Here is an 18414-nt window from a genome sequence, read left to right on the forward strand (position 1 = left end):
TTGACTCTCTGTGGAGCTGCAGGTTTCACACTGCTATTGTTCATGGAAGAAACAAAACAATAGCTGTGTCTTTTTCTGAATAAGATATAATTAGCCTTAGATTCTTTGTCCTCATTTGACCTCATTATGGCAGGATTAATCACCTTGGATTGGTCAACATTACAAAGACTCGTGCACTATTTAAATACCCTTTGAATTAAAAAATGTTATTTGTGCAAATCTATGTTGAGTCTTTACACTAAAAATAATTAAAAGACTCAGTTGTCCAGCACAGAGGCCAATAGTTTTCTTTAGTTTAGTTTGCTTCTGTTGAAGAGAGGGAGAGAATAAAGCTAACACAATCTTCTGTGAGAAGCTGTGTGGTAAGCGAGAGATCGTTTGAGGTGGGTGGGATAAAAGAGTAAAAAAAAATCCAAGTGCATTTGAGTTCACCGTACTTTCTTATGTATGTTGCTGTTTCTTAATGGTTGTGTGGGTGGGAATGTGTCTTGGTAGTAGAATCATGCCTCTAAAATGACAGAACCAGTGTTGCATGGAGGCCTGTGGGAAGTTTTATGGTTTTCAGTTAGTTGTCAGGTTTTATCATCTCCTTCTCTTCAATCTGTCTTTATTTCTTCCTGAGAGGTGGCTGTGGTTGTGCGGCGGTGTGAGGGGCTCAGACGGAGCTGTTATCTGGGCTTGAACAGAGGCGGCTCAACGTCAGACCGTTAACCCCTGTCCTTTTTTCCCTGCTCCTCCTGCGAACACACAAACACACACACACACACGCAACACACCGTACCAACCCCAAAACCTGGCATCTCTGCTGTCTCACACCACAGCCCAGGTCAATCTGTAATCTTCTCTCTCTCTCCCTCTCTCTCTATCTCTCTCTCTCTCTCTCTCTCGCTGCCTCCTTTTCCCCATCCACTTCATCTTATAAACATTCCTGGCCCAATAAAAGCACTGTTGTCATTGTACACACTATTTAGAGGATCGATTATACTATAATTTTCTGTCATGTTACAGACTTCAGACTGTGACTATAAACTCTTTGAAATTTTGGAACCCTTGACGTTCCCATGAAATAGTTTCTTAGCTGTTGTTGTATATACTGATGGAAAAGCTCTGACGGAATAAAGACAGAATCAGTTTCACATAGTCTAATAAAACACCTCTGAGAAGTGTGTGTCACATAACCACAACCTCATACAAATTCCACTGTATGCAAAATTAATTAACTCCATCCAATTCTTTTTTAGCTTAGCCAAGCTATAGTTAGAAAATTAAATGGATGCACAGCCAAAATCTTGTTTTGTGTGTTTGGGTGTGTTTGATTCATGTATAACAGTCCTGGTGTAAGTTGTCAGCTACAGTATATTGGCTGATATTTTCCACAGTTTTTTGGTGACGAACTGTTTGAGTAAATCATTATTCACTTTTTTTGGCTTCTGTTCCACACACACCTGCATTGTAGAGTAACTGCGGTTAGTTGTTGGATGTAAGTGGTTGAAAGTGAAGTGTAACGACAATTTAATATATGTCACAGGAAACGCCTTGAGAGTTTGATGTGAGTAGATTTGTGAGTTTGAGAACTTGCCTTGTGCGTCTGGCTGTATCCATGTACAGTACACACATCATTCACACAATGATTGAAAAGTTAGGAAACATGCCCTTATCCCCTTACTCTTATCCTCAGCTCCTGCTCTGTGTGTTACACGGGTATCGTGCTGATGATTGAGAGGTGTGGTGTGTAATCTAGAGCGGCGTTTATCACACTGCCTGCACCATGTGACCTGGATACTGCCACTTCGATCGCCATCCTATCAGATGCCTAAGCCTTTCTGCCACTTCCTGTTCTTTCCTGCTCCATGTTTCAGTTTAGCTTTGACTCTTCCAGCCTTCTATCTCTCCTCCACCAACTTCCCATTATTGTGTGTGTATATGTGTGTATATGTGTGTGTGGGTGTGGGTGTGTGGGTGTGTAGAAGGCAAACTCAGGATCTTCAGCACCACTCTAATGTATTATGGGTGCATTATTGTCATTATTTTACAGGGATGTCACACAACCTGAATTTGAACTTAGAGTCTCTCCACAAATAGTGTGTGCTTTTAAGTCACTACATGCTGAAGACTTGATACTCAAGAAAAAAAGAGCAAGAAAAATAGCAAAGACGGTTTTGTTCTTATTGTTCCAGGATGTCCCTCTGTGTCAACCACTTCTGTAGATTACTCATCTGAAAAGCATTTTTAATTAGTGCATTTTTCTGTTAATTATAAAACCAGGAGCTATAGTGTAGTCTCGGTGATGCTTGCTTTCTTTTTTTAATAAAATCTAAATTCACTTGACACTATTATTAAAACGACCTATTTAAAGCCAGAAGGAGTCGCTAAAGTAGACATGAAATAATTATTGAATTAATTATCAAAGTCACATACCGTACAATTAATTTTGTGCTTTTGCCTGAGTCTTTTTTCCCCTGCCTATGCACCGAGAATGTCAAGAAACATTTTCTAATTAATTTATGTGTGATAATCAGGAGGAGTTTCTGGAAGGTCTTCACTTTCGATTTATGAGAGGGTAACAGTCATAGAGGACAGAGAGAGCGAGGCTTAGCAAACACACACACCCTGGCAAGGTTTGCACCACATATTTTATATATATATATATATATATATATATATATATATATATATATATATATATATATATATATATATATATATATATATATTTTATATATACACACACACACACACACACACACACACACACACACACACACACACACTCACCGGCCACTTTATTAGGTACACCTGTCCAACTGCTCGTTAACGCAAATTTCTAATCAACCAATCACATGGCAGCAACTCAATGCATTTAGGCATGTAGACATGGTCAAGACAATCTGCTGCAGTTCAAACCGGCATCAGAATGGGCAAGAAAGGTGATTTAAGTGACTTTGAACGTGGCATGGTTGTTGGTGCCAGACGGGCTGGTCTGAGTATTTCAGAAACTGCTGATCTACTGGGATTTTCACGCACCATCTCTAGGGTTTACAGAGAATGGTCGGAAAAAGAGAAAATATCCAGTGAGCGGCAGTTCTGTGGGCGCAAATGCCTTGTTGATGCCAGAGGTCAGAGGAGAATGGCCAGACTGGTTCGAGCTGATAGAAAGGCAACAGTAACTCAAATAACCACTCGTTACAACCGAGGTATGCAGAAGAGCATCTCTGAACGCACAACACGTCGAACCTTGAGGCGGATGGGCTACAGCAGCAGAAGACCACACCGGTACTAGTAAGGTGTACCTAATAAAGTGGCCGGTGAGTTTGTGTGTATGTGTGTGTATGTATATGTATATATATATATATATATATATATATAATATAATATAAATATATATAATATAATATAAATATATATATATAAATAAAATGCAGGGCATTATACAGACCTAAATAATTTCTCAAAAAGATGAGAATAGTTCCACACTCATCGATTCTAAAGCACATTTATCCTGTCGGTTGATTTCTTTTTTTAATGCTACAGATGCTCCATTTCAGCATGATAAGCAGAACACATTAAGCTAAATGAAAAGTGCAACTTAATGACCATGCATACAATAAGTCAACATGCATAACAGTGAAAGGCTTCTTGCAGAATCAGCCATCATATTTATTTTGACTTGCTTAGACAAAGTGTATTTTGGCCTCATTATTTTCAGCCGCATTATTTTTAGAGAGCCTTTATGTTCCAGTCTGAAAAGAAAACACTTGGTAGCAAAATTTTGAGGACAGTTTTAGTTAACAAACACCACAAAGAGGACATTTTCTGCAGAAAATTAATTATAATCAGTGATGTGACATGTATGAAATGTTTTAAAACAGAAAAACATTCTGTTCTGCAGAAAACATTGCAGAACAGAATTTACATTATGTTATTTACTTTAAACACTGGCCAGTACCTATATTATTAAGCAATAGTTTAAACACAGAACTGCCATAGCTTGTTTCCTGAGTCATAATTTATCATAATGTGAATGCAACATTTGGTTTCTCAAATAATATCATTTATAATGTCATTTTTCTTCTGCATCTGAAAGTAATTTTTTTATAAGGAGGCCAAAGCACTCCATTTTCTTTTTCAAAATGGTGAACATGATGATGAAATTTGAAGAAAGTCACAGCATGTAACAATATTACAAAAAGGCTGCTTCGGAGCTGTTAATGAGGTCTCTATATATTGTTCACTACTTATGTAGTGTTATGTTGCCATAATTTTGCCAAACCCTTTGATGAGTATGTGATGTATGTCGCCCCCTGTTGGTAACAATTACCTAAACATTTCCCGTCCAAGGAAAATAATCTAGTAAACTGTTTTGCTCATCACAGATTTAGAGGCTGTCTATCTTCCTGCCACTTCATAGTTACTTTTCTCTCTATTGGATTTTGAACATGCAGATTGCAGAATCCTTATTTGTTTCTTAACGTCACCTCACCGCTGCACTATTTCGGCTTTTCATTTGTGTGTCAGGTTTATCATTCTCCTTGCTCACATATTGGCTCTTCTACATGTTTGGCATGTGCTCTTTTCCAGGCCTTGTGCTGGGCTGATAAAGGTTCAGAAGTACAGTTAAGAGAAATTAGTTGTGTAAACAGTAGTAAATGTCAATGATAAAGTTCTGTTGAAGCTCATCTGCGTGGCAATGCAGGTGTCTTATCTCTGTCTGGCAATAGACAGCAAAATGGAAATGATGCCATGATGGTGAGTGTATTGTGCATATCCCAGAAATTTGTATCTTTTTAAACTGAATGTTTTGACTCTGCTTAGGGCTTGTGTGTGTGTGTGTGTGTGTGTGTGTGTGTGTGTGTGTTTGTGTGCGCACAAAGTGGGTTAACTGGTGAAATGGGATTGTTGGCTTATCTGAAATACAAACGCTCCAGCACAGGTGCCTTCTTACATACCACTTTGAACTATACATTTAAAGGTAAAATACTTTTAATTTTTTGGATTTATTCTTAGACTTATTGAGGATTAATATACAAGCACACACACCCTTCCACACACACTCTATGAAAAGCATTGTGTTTGTTGCTCAGCAGAGGTTAAACCCCACCTATTAGTGCGGGGTCGTAGTGCGTCTCAGATAAAGATTTCCTGTTGTACTTTGTCAAAAAATCAATGGCCGCACACTGATCCGCTCGTTTGATATCAACAATAGTCTTTTTAAAAATCAATTAGTCGTGATAGGGAAGATCATGTAGCTGGAGGAGTGTGGGGACCATACCAGTGAGGCAGAGTTGTTCAAGCATGCTCTTTAATGTAGTCAATATTTCCTCTTAAATTTATAGTCCAAGTGTGACAATGTTGAGTTGTTATATGTAGGTTTTGTGATGCAGAGGATAATGAATAATAGTTTGCTTTTATGGTCATGGTGCTGAGGTTTTACAGTGGATTTAATTTCACTCTAGGCTTCCCACAATGCTGAACATGTGATTTTAGCTTTTTCAATCCCTATTATGTAGCTCATGATCAGAAACAGAGCTGAGTTTCTTTCATTCAGGATCCTCTAGGAAAATGACAGTTAACAAGATCAGGTTTGGATAACATGCAGATTTGTAGCTGTTCTCTATGAGATAAGGATTTATGTATATGGGCAGGTATGTGTTTATGCAGTTAGTCGTTTTTTGAGACTGACAGAAAGATCCAAATCAATAAAAATAAGTCAAGGTCAATAACAGGCAATGGTCAGCTGATCAGGAAACTTTATACACAGAGAATTATCAATATTTGAATACTAGAAGACAAACCGGATCAAAACCAGAGCAGTGATCATGGAAGCAAAAGGCTTAGCAAGTTTAGGTGTAGAAACAAGCTAAGTGTTACTGTACAATGTGTGTGGTGTGAGAGCCTCTTTTATATGGTAGGGCAGCAGTTCTTAACCTGTGGGATGTAAAGCTGAATCAAGATGGTTGTGGGAAAGCTTTGATTTAATGAAATACACTCACCTAATAGAACCACCTAGCATAGACATGATATAAGTAATTAACTGTCGATTAGAAGACGTTTCATGGGCTTCTTGTTTATAGTCCTCATCAGAACAAGTACATGTATAGAGACAGACTTGTGGTTGAAAAGAGTTTGTGTCTTTTCCTCAGTCCTACTCAGCCACAACTGGACTGCATCCCATTCAAGCCCAAGTATTCTACTGAGTGTGTACTCCAAAACATTAAAGTTTTTATTGATGTTTATCCATCTAACATTTAGGATAAGGCTTGGGGTTTGGGTGGGTCACAAAATATTGTCATTTTGAAAAGTAGGTCGTGCTTGCAAAAAGGTTAAAAAAACAGTGTGGTGGGGTGATTGGGAACACATGATTTCATGAACACATGAAATCCAATGATTGGAATCGAAATAGCAGTAGTGGGTTCTCTGAAGAGAAGGTTGGGGCAGCCATGTCTGTAGACAGCAGTATGGTCTGGAAAACTAAGCTTGTTGATGGAGATGACCTGACAGAGTAAGCCATGGATTGATGGTGCTAAATGCTGATGTCCTGGCATGTACTGTAGGTGGCTTCAGTGATTTGTTTCAGGATCTTGAATCTGCTAAAATAACTGTGACTTACGTTTGTGCAAAGTCTTTGGTGGTGAGCAAGATTGTTTCCCAGCTGAGAGCATAGAGGATTCGCTTCATCCTGGTCAGCTTTCTCATTGTTTTTTGGGGGGATGAAAGATGGGTGTCTTTCCAAAACTGTTCACTGTGACAAAACCATCCATCACTGATGTTGTCCTCTGGAAATCCCAAAATACCAGAATATGTGATTTAAATAATATCTCAAATGTTACAAAGGCTGTGGGCTGATTGGGCAGTGGTTGATGATATCCAGCATGATGGTGTGCCTGTGGGATTCTGAGGGGTTGGTTGCTTCGGTGTGGGCAGAGGCAGGAACTTACCCGCTAGCAGGGATCTTGGCTTGTGTGCAGTTGTTACAGAAGGGGTACTGCACAAAGAAGTGTTCAAACCTGCTGCAGTAGAAACACTAAAAACTCTGCATTGTGTAACCCTTTCTCCCTCGTTGAGTGTTGTGCATCTTTGGTGCAAGGATTCTGATGGACAGATTTCTCCCTGAGGGACCACCTCTCTCACCCCTCTTGGGTGGGTGAAGATCAATTAGGGACTGTTTCATAATGACAGGACATCTTCTATGGTTTAGACATTGAGGAAAAGTTCCTTTCAGTGCTTGGCCGTTCCATCCACTGCTGGCCACAAGCTTGTAGAGCTCAAGAGCATATTCTGCTATTCTTTGGAAACTTTGGAACATGGTAAGTAGCTGTTCTCTTGCCTCTTCCCCTCAGGTATGTGATCACACACATGTTGAAACCATTTTATGAGCTGGTTGTAGGATGTTATATGCTCTCTTCCTCTTTTTTTCTCAGCATTGGCCAATTTCTGTGATTTGATAATACTTGTGGCAAGAACATTGCCGTAAGAACCATGATGGGTTGTCACCTGTGTACTTGTCTGGCTGTGGCATTAGCGTTCTAGCCACTGAAACTGGAGTCTGGGGTGCTGCAGTCAGATCAGGCCAAGTTTGACAGCCATGTCTGCCAGGAATTCCAGTCAATTGTGTGTGCATCCTCTATTTGCCTCTCTCCTCTTTTCTCCTCTTCTATTCCCTTCTCTCCAGGTGGCCAACATTACTTATTTCATTAATGATGGAGCTGTTTTATAGCATTCAAGCCAGCCAGGTGCTTGGGCTATTGATAAGGGTTTGTGTGGACACTACCAGTGTGGAGCAGTATTGATAAGAGCTGTGTGGACTCATTGCTATTGATAAGGCCAGTATGCAGTTTTTGGGCATTGGTCACACAATCACATTGATAAGGCTGGGGAGGTTATTGCAGGGTGTTGCTAAGGCTGGACAGAGGGCCGATATCAGAGGACTTGGCCAAGCATTGTGTGGGAGATCGGTGAGGTCGTGATGATAAGGAGATCAGGTCTTTAGAAGTAAAGTGTTATGGTCATTAGCCAAGAGTGAGATGTTAAGGTTGGTATTCTGGTGATGTAAATATCTTTAGTAGTTCTTTAGTAGTTTATTCATTCGCTGAAACTGATCAAACCAAATATCCCCTTGCTATATAGAATGTTAAACTTGAACAGCTGTGTTTTTTCCTAGTTGTTTTGCACCACATGAGGATTATGGGGTCATGTGAGGTTCGACTCTGGCACTGATGCTAAGATTAGGGCACCCTGATAGACCTCCTTGATTTCTGGGCTGCTGGGGTGATAGCAAGCGTGGACACTGGACTTTTAGACTGTTGATAGCAGCACAATCTCTGATGGCTAATGACAAGCCTGGTTAATGACCAACCCGCTTTAGCATGGCCGGGCTGACCTATTCCTATCTCTCTCATTTAGTAATGCTATGTGGATAGTGTTCTTCTCATCTGTCTTTCTCCCATACCTTCTCCCTCTCTTGTCCGTGTGCGTCCTAACCAGGTCTTTGTCACATAGATTTCATACCTCTTCACTTCCATCTATGATGTGCCCTCCATTTCTCCCTCCATTTTTCTCTAGGTTTTGGTTGTGGGAAAACCATTTTATCAGCATTTGTCTTTTGTTCTCTGGTGGGGACAGATACAGGGAAGATAGATGAGTGTTTTGACAAGGAGAGTGTTAGCCAAACACTCTTATCATCCTCTGCACTTTAGGCCGACCTGTGAAAGTGAGACTGAACCATAGAGAGACCTGTAGGTGTATGTGTGTGTGTTCGTATAGTGTGTAAGTTGGGAGAAGAACCAAGGTAGAATTAGTTGGCTGAAATTAAAGTGCCACTCCATGCCATGCAAAAAGAATTACTTTGAAAACACAGACTGGGTATTGTCATAGTGTGTAATTGGGTTTACTGGTAGCTTGACTGTACTAAAACCGAGTGTGTGATTTTTGCATGTGGGAGTTTCTAAGAATTGTCATATCTATGTGTGGTGCTCTTGTCTGTTCCTGTGTCAGGCATGCATCTGTGAATCAGCAAAGCCTTGACTCCTATCCCGGTTTTGCACTTATCTGTCACAGGAAGTACAAAAGTTCTTTTTGTTTTGGCCCCTTTTTCCAAGTTTACTCTTGATTCTGACTAAACACCAGGCTCCACCTAGTGGTCCAGACAGCAGTGAAATATTTTCTTACAGAGTTCCTCTGCAAAGAATTTCTGGGATGATATGACAGAACAGAAAGCATTACTTTTATTAAACCAATCTAAATGATCTCAATAAATATGTTAGTAAATTTATTACATATGATAAATTATATTAATATTCCTAAACATTGTATGAATTGTATGATTTAATTGTAATAATACCTTCTAAAGAGCTAGAAAATGCCATTTAAAATAAAATAAAAGAAAATTTGACAGATGACCAGAAGTAAAGGATGTTCAGAAGAAAGGTGGTACATTTCTCTTGGAAGTTGAAGCAGTACAATCACAGATTTGTTAGATTGCCATAAGGTTCTACATTGTACCGAGGCCACAGATAAAGAAATTCAAAACATTGTTTTTAGATTTTGTGAAACAGTAAGCGGAGTAAAGCTTGGAGTTAAATGTAAATAATAGCAAGACATGATGATGATAATGATTATGATGATGATGTTACAGTTTTGGACTTTTTCTTCTCTCAAGGTAATTGAATTGCATTGTACATTAAAGCGTTCAGTTTGTATTTGAAAGGCTTCAGTCTTTATCATCTGTCTTTATGAGAAACGTATCAGAAGATAAACAGTTATACAAAGTGAAATTAAGACCACTTGATTAATATTATTTAATTTTTAAAAAGCTCAGTGAATCAACACCCAGTAGTTAGTTAAAGCTTTGCTTTCCTTACACTTACTCTTTGATTTCTGTACCTTTTCCCACATTTTCCCCATGAATTTGGTCACCTGCCAATTCCCTAAACACTAACCAGCTCTCCTCTATTATACAACAGCTAATAACTGTGGAGGGTGAAGGCTAACATGTGCTTTCTCAGAGACAAGCCAAATGTATCTTTTCAAACTGCTGCTCATTTTGTGTCATGGTTCTGTGTAAAACCCTGAGACAGCCCCACCATCTGTGGTCTTCACCATACATAAGCTAACAGACAGATGTGATTGGTTAGTGACAGTGTGATTGACAGGTGATGGAGAGAGAATGCCATTCCTACAACCCAGAAACTATGGCATTTTTTGGTCCCTTGATTCCCGGACATGGCACCATTACAACTAACTGGTGATAGAGTAGGCTTTTCTGTTGCATCACTTGGGAACAAAAGCTTTGACTTCTTTTTAGGCGTCTATATCTTGGGGTGCTTGTGTATAATATAATCGTATTTGATCAATACTGATCATATTTCCCTGCTGTTTTTTCTGTGTTCAAACAGATGATTTGAAGCTATGTGATGTACAAGAGGACTCTAAGGTTCTGGCTCGCAAGGATCTGTTGGTGGACACAATCTGGGGACCTTTCTCTGGGAGCATCCAATCAGATGAATCTGCAAATGGTGTATCCAATCAGGTAACTGGGCTGGGTCAAAAAAGCTTTTAGTTACATTTTTGGAAGTGTTTGGGTATTTCTAAAAGGAAGCGGTGTTAGTGTTTGCTTTTCTCTTTACATGATTTCCACATTACTAAGCCTACAGCCATGAACTGGAAATCCATCCAGTGATGTGATGCTAAGAGATTTCTTATGTCTGGCCAAATAGTTGAACATGTAGAGATAACACGCTGTAGACGTTCCCTCTTTCATCATTCACACACAAAAATATTAACAAAGATCCAGGCTTAAGAGATAGAAAAAAAATAAATTACACATTAATGTGTGGTTCATTAAAAAAAACAACTTTATTTTAATGTAAATTTTTTAAATACATGAATCAGATATTACTGTGGAAGAGATATAATTTACACTATCCTAATAAGCAGGGAAAGAGAATAGATGCATAAGGGTGTATGCAAATTTGGGTTTTTGATGTCTTGTCGAATAAACTCGCCTCCTTTTTTTTCTCTGAGCGGTGTGGGTTTGTTGGCTGAACCCTGTGTGTGATTGGCTGCTTCATCGCTTCCCCCCACCAGACGGACGCTTCTCTTTTATCTCCGCATGGCGCCATCCTCCTGGACAACAAACCTCAATGATTGATTTCGCCTTGATAGTCTCTCATTTCTAAGATTTCATTTATTATCAGGATTTCTAGGTCCGTACCCCCTCCCTCCACCTTTCCTTCACCACCTCCTCCTCCTCTTCTTAATCTCTTTCTCATTCCCTCCCTCCCTTCCTCAAACCTTGTTATCGAAGCAGGGCTTTGTTGATGATTTTCAGTTCGGAACTTTCACATTCGTATTCTATCACATCGGCTCTCCCTCTTACACAGCACTATCTGCGAACCGAAGGAGTGTGTATCTGCACAAGATAACGTCCGGAGAATCGCACATTCCTGGTTCACTCGCTGTCCCTCCATATCCTCCTACTTGGCTGTCCGAGGCTTAGACTGAGGGGGTCACAGAGGGTCAGGGCCAGTTCTTCTGAGCCAAGGCACTCACTCACACTCAAACAATGTACACACACAGTCTAAGGGTTAAGCCGAACACGAGCAAGTGATAATGCACACGACGAAATCATACACTCTTTGCTGTGTATTTTTTTTTTATGTTAAAAGCATGTTGGACTTTTTATTCCTTTATTGCAAAATATAGCACAGCCTCCATCACCCCCTATAAGCCTGTTTGTGCTGCAGGACTTGCATAAGTGGTCAGTTAAAGCTGAGTGATCTGGTTTGAAGCAGCTCTAACGTAGAAGAAGTGTTTAGCTTTGTGGCAGCTTCAGCACCAGTGTAAGGTGAAAGTCCTGACCTGGCATCACTGCCTAACCTATGTGCTTTACACTCACTCTACAAATTTGCCTTTCCTATGCCCGGCTCTAGTAAGCTATCAGCAGTATTTTGCTCGTACAAATGAATGCTTGCTCTATGGATACCATGTAACATATTGCTGTTCATATTCTTGTCCAAGAAGAATTCTGCTCTCTGAAATAGTTAAAACTTTATTTCAATAATATAAAATACATTATTTATATTTCTTGTACAGAGTTATATACCATTATATTTAAGAAAATATATTTAAGTGTTTTAACAGTTTTTCACAAGACAACAAAGAAACCAGAGGAACTCTGGGCCTTTTTTTCCCCCAGTTTTATTTTAAATATTGAAAACTTGTGTTTAGTGTGTTTCTGTCATGAACAAATGTGATTATTATGTAGTATGTTCCATGAACATTTATATATTTGGGTACTACTGTAGAATTTGCAAGTCTAGCATTTAGTCTATTTTCTAATAATGACTGGATTTTGAATGTGAGCTAAGACCCAGCATATCTAACCTCAAACCTTACAAAGAGAAAGACTGACTGTGCCTGCAGGCTAAGGCCACACCAGCACTGTAGAAGCTCCTGGCCCAGACAGAAATACAAAATATTAATGAGTGATGAGCAACTTCAGCAAACAGGTAGCTTTTGTTTCCTCGTCATTGCCATGCTTACTGCTTTGCAGAAAAAAGAAAGAAAAAAAAAACACTGCCCGAAGGTGCATTGATGAAGAGTTTGGAGTTCAAAGTCTTATCTCGTGCCAAGCGTCTTTTCATCATGTTTTAGAAACAAGCATCTCCCCTAATCCTCCAATAATCTCTCCAGGAGAACTGCTCTGATAAGCAGTACCACCCACCTCTCTTCAGCACTTTTTTGGGGCTCTGCACTTTTCTCAACAGCCTCCACCCCACGAAGGGCGTGTGAAGGTGAGGTGCCCTCACACTTTCCACCTCTTTCTCGCTGTCTTGCACTCATTCTGATAGGGTTTGTTTACCATGCATTCTATCACTATAGTCTATCTACATCAGCCAGTAGAGTGTCTCAGAGGGTCACCCCTCAGTGCCCAAGCTTTTTGCTGAAAGCGATGCATGAATACTTTCAATTATATTTTCTCTCAATTATCTGTTCAGTGATCGAGGGAAAAGCATACCAGGCTGCATCCGGTTGGAAAAGAACATCATGTGTGGTATTGAGAGGGCATCCTGAAGAGTGTACCTACAATCAGTCTACTACGCCAGTGGCAGGACAATAGGGATAATGCTGGGTAGCCCAAAGAATGGAGGAGAGAGAAAGTCGAGGAATGCTGAGCATAGGAAAAAATGAAATGCTGGAGAAAAACACTTGGAGGATAACTGATGGCAAAATTACAAGGAAGAGTGCCTGAAGAAGGAGGGGGGAGAGAAGAGGGGCTTCTTACAGTATGTGTTGAATAGTTGATGATCTAACTGTGCTATGCCTGAAGTCTGTCAGGAAAGTGAAAGGGAGAGAGCGGTAGAGAGAGAGAGGTGGGGAGATGAGGGAAAACCTCTGAACCTCATCTCCGGCAGTTTAGGAGCCTGCTTTCCAAGAGTGCCTCGTTTTCTAGTCTCTTATCTCATCCGTTTTAAGTATCAACAGTTTTATATTTTTATGTTGTTTGCATGGAGCCGATCAAATTTTTTGTTTTCTTGGAGAGATAAGTGATGGTCGCTCAGATGGTCGCGTGAGCGTGTGTTTGTAGGTACAAATGTGTGTCTGTGTGTGTGTGAGAGAGAACACATATGGTTACATTTAATGTATGTATATGCGGGACAGTGAAAGTAGAGAAAGGGAGAAAACCGTGTGCGTGTGTGTGTGTGTGTGTGTGTGTGTGTGTGTGTGTGTGTGTGTGTGTGTGTGTGTGTGTGAGGCGGATGAGAGAAGCTTTCTGATTATTATCTTCCTTCCTTTTCTTCTCTGTATTTTTGGAGGATTCACACACTGACCTCTTTGTTTGGGACAGTGTGCACCCTTCTCCACCCCCCTGCTGGGAAAGAAACCATTTCCTGTAGCGGAGAGATAGAGAGGGGGCAGACAGAGGGAGAGTGGAGGCTGAGAGAAAGGGGGGTGAGAAAGGGATGTGCGGAGAGATACGGGATAGGAATAGATAGTGAGAAGGAGATGGAGACAAAGAGTGTGTCGGTGCATAAAAAGAGGGCTAGGGATAGATGAGGAGTGGATTAAATGAAGAGATAATGTTCCAGAGCATAGAAAAATAGAGAAGAAGAGAAGTGACAATGAGCCGGGTCTTGATTATGCACCTTTTCCGATTGTCTAAAGTGGGGTCTGAAAAGACATTGCTGTGAATTTTTAACGTGTTCAAAATCCTTATTTCAAAGCCATAAACACTGTCCATATTACTGTTGTCACAAAAATATCAGAATTCATGTCAGTGCAAAAAATATTAATTTTGACACATTTATCAAAAGCAGAACAATTTTAGAAGTTGTTCTAATGGACCTATAGTGTATAGTTGTACAAAGCTTACAAAGTTTATAAGACTAGTGAGCAATTTGGGATTCTGCCTTATTGTGTGTTGTCACTCTAAATTTAAAAATTCTTGAGTGAAGATAAGATTTCAAGTAGCATAAGAAATCAAAGTAAACATCAACAACTTAAACTTCAGTTTTTATGGTTTATAAAATCTGCGAAAACTTTGAGATCTGTGGATGCATGTGAATGCATTCAAATAGTTGTATACTTTCAAGTAACAATAATAACATTTGTAAATTCATAAAAAAAATGTAGAAGAAGTGCAGTTTGAATGTAAAAATTAAGCATCTTCTAAAATAGATACACATCTGAATCCAATTTTTCAGTCACCAACACTTAAATTCAAAACTGGATTGATCTGAAATGATTGCAGGGAAGAGAAGAGGGATTTCATGTGCATTTCTCCGGGAGAATAGAGAAACGAAATCAGCCCTGTCATTTGCATGAAACTTTTCAGTGTAAAGGTATTTTTGTGAGGGATAATAGTTTGTTGTATGTGCATAGCTAGTGATCATATGTATTTGCTTGGGTGTACATGTTTTTGGAATATTTTGCTGGTCTCCAAGAAGAAAACACTTATGTTTTTAGCTTAAAAATAATCAAAATAAATAAATACTGAATAAGATTCTTTTTGGTCATTGAGGTTGAGTTTATGACTATATTTAGGTGTTGGCATAGTATTAATTAGCTGCATTACTGTTTCTGTGAATAGAAAGTCTTCATAAGGAAGGTAAGGTAGGTGTGTGTGTGTGCCTGTGCATGTGCGTGTAGTGAAGGTGCTTCTATTTTCTTGATAATATGTGGGTATGTGTGTGTGGCAGGGTTGCTGCTTAATATCAGACCAAATAATTAGATTGGCTATCATCGGGGTGGCAGCAGTGCGGGAATCAAGCAGATTAAAGCCGGGATTAATATTCATGAGGCACTGGGACTCGGACGAGGCGGCTTAGAATGCACCTCAAAGACTCTCATTGAAGAGCTTAGAGCAGAGAGAGAAGATTAATAACAATTATTATTATTATTATTGTCATTATTCATTTCTGGTCCTTATTACTCTGTATGGATGCTTGTTGACATAAATGAACTGATTTAAGAGAGAGAACAAAGGAGTAGGGAGATATAAAGGGAAAATGTATAAAAGAGTAAATGATCAATAGAAATAGAGCATGTGACACAGTATTGTCACCTAAATCTGACTTTTAATCCTGTATCATATACTCCTTCCTTCTAGTAACTTTGCACCATAGCTGTAGCTATTCTCAGCTTTTCTTGAAAAACACCTTACTCAATACACTGGCTCTTACACATACTACATAACTATATACTAATAAAAGATTAAATGAAAGATGAAATCACATTCTTTATTATGATTTTTTTTTTAAAAGACAGATTGAATGATTTACAGCAACATAGATGCTTGGTACTAAGGTTGTATCATAATGAATTGTTTAGTGTTGTTTAGTGTCTATTTGTATTGTGTATTTGTATTTTTGTATCAAGGTATTTATGATTTTTTTTTTTTTTTCAGGAAAAAATATTTATAAATTATTAAGCTCCAAATCCAAATCATTTCAATTCTGTAGTATTTATGGTGTTACCAGTGTAGTGTTGTTGGATACCAAACCTTCAGGAAAGTGTAAACAGCCAGAATGTTTCATTGTGTGCTTCCCTTAGCACCCTTCATTGTTGGAGTAAAATGGTTGTAGTTTTAAAATCAGGTTTTATATATTTACAATTTTGAAAAGTTAGTTATTGATTGAATTCAACAGCAGACATTAAGCCTGATATTTTGCCATGATCTGAAGTATTTGAGAAAGCAATTGCATAATAAATTTCTCTGCTTTGTGTAAGTGAGTGTATGAGAGTGAACGAAAGCTTGTGAATGAACGTGTGTAATCTGTGAACAGGTGTGGCCATGCGTGTTGAGTCACAAAGGGTGGCTGAACACACTGCCCTCTCCTTTTGTGCAGCCCAAAGTCGAGTCGTGTTAAATGAGTCTGAAACAAATTAGCAGAAGCACGCAGCACTTATGGCACAGACGGCTCCGGCATTGGGTTTCAAATTAAAACAAAAGGAGCCCTATCTCCTTATCAGCACTAGTTCCTCATGAAATACAATACGGACCATATCTTCAGGCAAGAACAGACAGATTTAGAAAGAAACCCTTCAGCTGTCCTCCATGGCTTGCTGTCTCATCTCACTGCCCTGACTCTTGGTTCCTTTCATCCTTGGCTTCTATGCTGAAGAGATGTCTTTCATATTCGCTAGTCTTTAATGTGTGGTAGGATGACAGGGATATGTGGACCGAAGCACCCGCAGGAGCAGCTGCTTAACTGTTCTTGTGCAGTTCAAAAAAGTGAGTGTGACGCTCCTGATACTGTAACAGGCTTTGAGGAACTACTGCCATCTAGTGTAAGTAGAAGGGCCACTAGTGGCTTGAAGCACTAGATTTTAAATTTTTTTTTGATCCACTCTTCTTGGATGGAAATTCCTGACAATAAACACTTTTGCCATTATATCAGTGACATTTATTAACAGAGGATTGCAAGGGGTAGGTTCTATTGCTAAGAGACTGGCAGTATGAGAACAGCATCAGGTGTGGTGAATAGAGATTCAGACCATTAAGTAGTACAGACCTGACTCTTCGTAGCAGGTATCTTGATTACATTATACACAGATCAGCCAATTGAACCACCTGCCTAATATTATGCAGGTCCTCTTGGTATCTGGTACAAAGACGTTAACTGCAGGCCTGTTAAGTCTTATGTTGTGAGGTGGGTCCGCCATAGATTGGAGTTGTTTGTAAAGCACATCAAAGTAGCTTGAGATCTGGGGAATTTGGGGGCCAAGTGAACACATTGAACCTTTGCCATGTTCCTCAACCTATTCCTGAAGTCTTTCTGCAGTGTGGCAGGATGCATTATCCAGCTGAAAGAGGCCACTGCCATTATGGAATACCCTTGGCATGAATAGGTGAACACAACTGCAACAATGTTTAGGTAGGTGGTATGTGTCAAAGTTACATCCACATGATTGACAGGATCCAGGGTTTCCCAGCAAAACATTCAGAGCATCACACTGCCTCTTCAATCTGGACTTCTTTCCATAGTGCCTCCTTGTGCCCTCTCTTCTCGAGGTAATCACCCTGCCATTCAGCATTAACCTTTTCAGCAATTTGTGCTTCAGTAGGCCTTGTGTGATGTCAGAACAAACGGGCTAGCGTTCATCTCCCACAGGCATCAGTGAGCCTCGGGCAAAGCTAGTTCACTGCAAGTTCTTTCCATTTCCATTTTGGAAATACTCTGATCCATCCATCTAGCAATCACAAAAGTTTCTCAGATCCTTACGCTTTCCCATTTTTCCTGCTTAAAACACATCAGCTCTGCGAAATGGTGTCTCACCCTTTGAGGGGTGCCTTTGATGTTATTTACATCGGTCACTGGTTTCAATGTTATTGTTGATCAGTATATAAATCTCATAATTGAATCAGTAATTCATACTGTATAAGCAAGTTAACCTGGACATCATTTGTTTCCCTTTTGTTTTTGTGTATGCAAGTCATTAATTGTCTGTGTACCTGCATGTGCATGTGGGTGAGCATTTATGTGTTTCTTTGTGAATTAATGTATCCATAGCTATATACATATATACATTATATATATACATAGCTCAGAATAAAGAGCACACTGGGTATAACAGATATATATATATATATCTCCATATCTATATCTCCATATCTCCATAGGTATAGCATTTGCGTATATTTACCCACGTGCATATTTGCACACACACAGCTTTGCATATTCAGCCATTAGAGTAGTGACATATCTCCGTTCTCTTTTTTGTGGTTTTTTATGTCTTCCTTTTTGTCTTCAATGGCCCTTTCTATTGCCATTCCCTTGAGCACCCTGCAATTTTGGTGTTATAAGGTTCTTCCTCTAAAAGAGTTAACATGATATTTTATATAGATTATCCTTAGACTTAATTGGTTATACTTGGAGAATAGGGAGTAATTTAAAATGGTTTTGTGACAGAGCA

At 39.4% G+C, this 18414-nt stretch overlaps 1 protein-coding gene across 2 annotated transcripts in view; it reads left to right on the forward strand.

Moving 5' to 3' along the window:
• zfpm1 (zinc finger protein, FOG family member 1) overlaps positions 1–18414 on the forward strand; it is a 68594-nt gene that overhangs the window by 43144 nt on the left and 7036 nt on the right. The window contains exon 4 of one of the 2 annotated variants that reach the window (XM_060878014.1): positions 10392–10525. The exons of the other annotated variant lie outside the window; for it this stretch is intronic. Coding sequence (XP_060733997.1) covers positions 10392–10525 — 134 coding nt within the window. The remainder of the gene's footprint in view (positions 1–10391; positions 10526–18414) is intronic. 2 annotated transcript variants of the gene reach the window in all.

The sequence above is a fragment of the Tachysurus vachellii genome, chromosome 9, assembly GCF_030014155.1.
Source record: "Tachysurus vachellii isolate PV-2020 chromosome 9, HZAU_Pvac_v1, whole genome shotgun sequence".
NCBI lineage: Eukaryota > Metazoa > Chordata > Actinopteri > Siluriformes > Bagridae > Tachysurus > Tachysurus vachellii.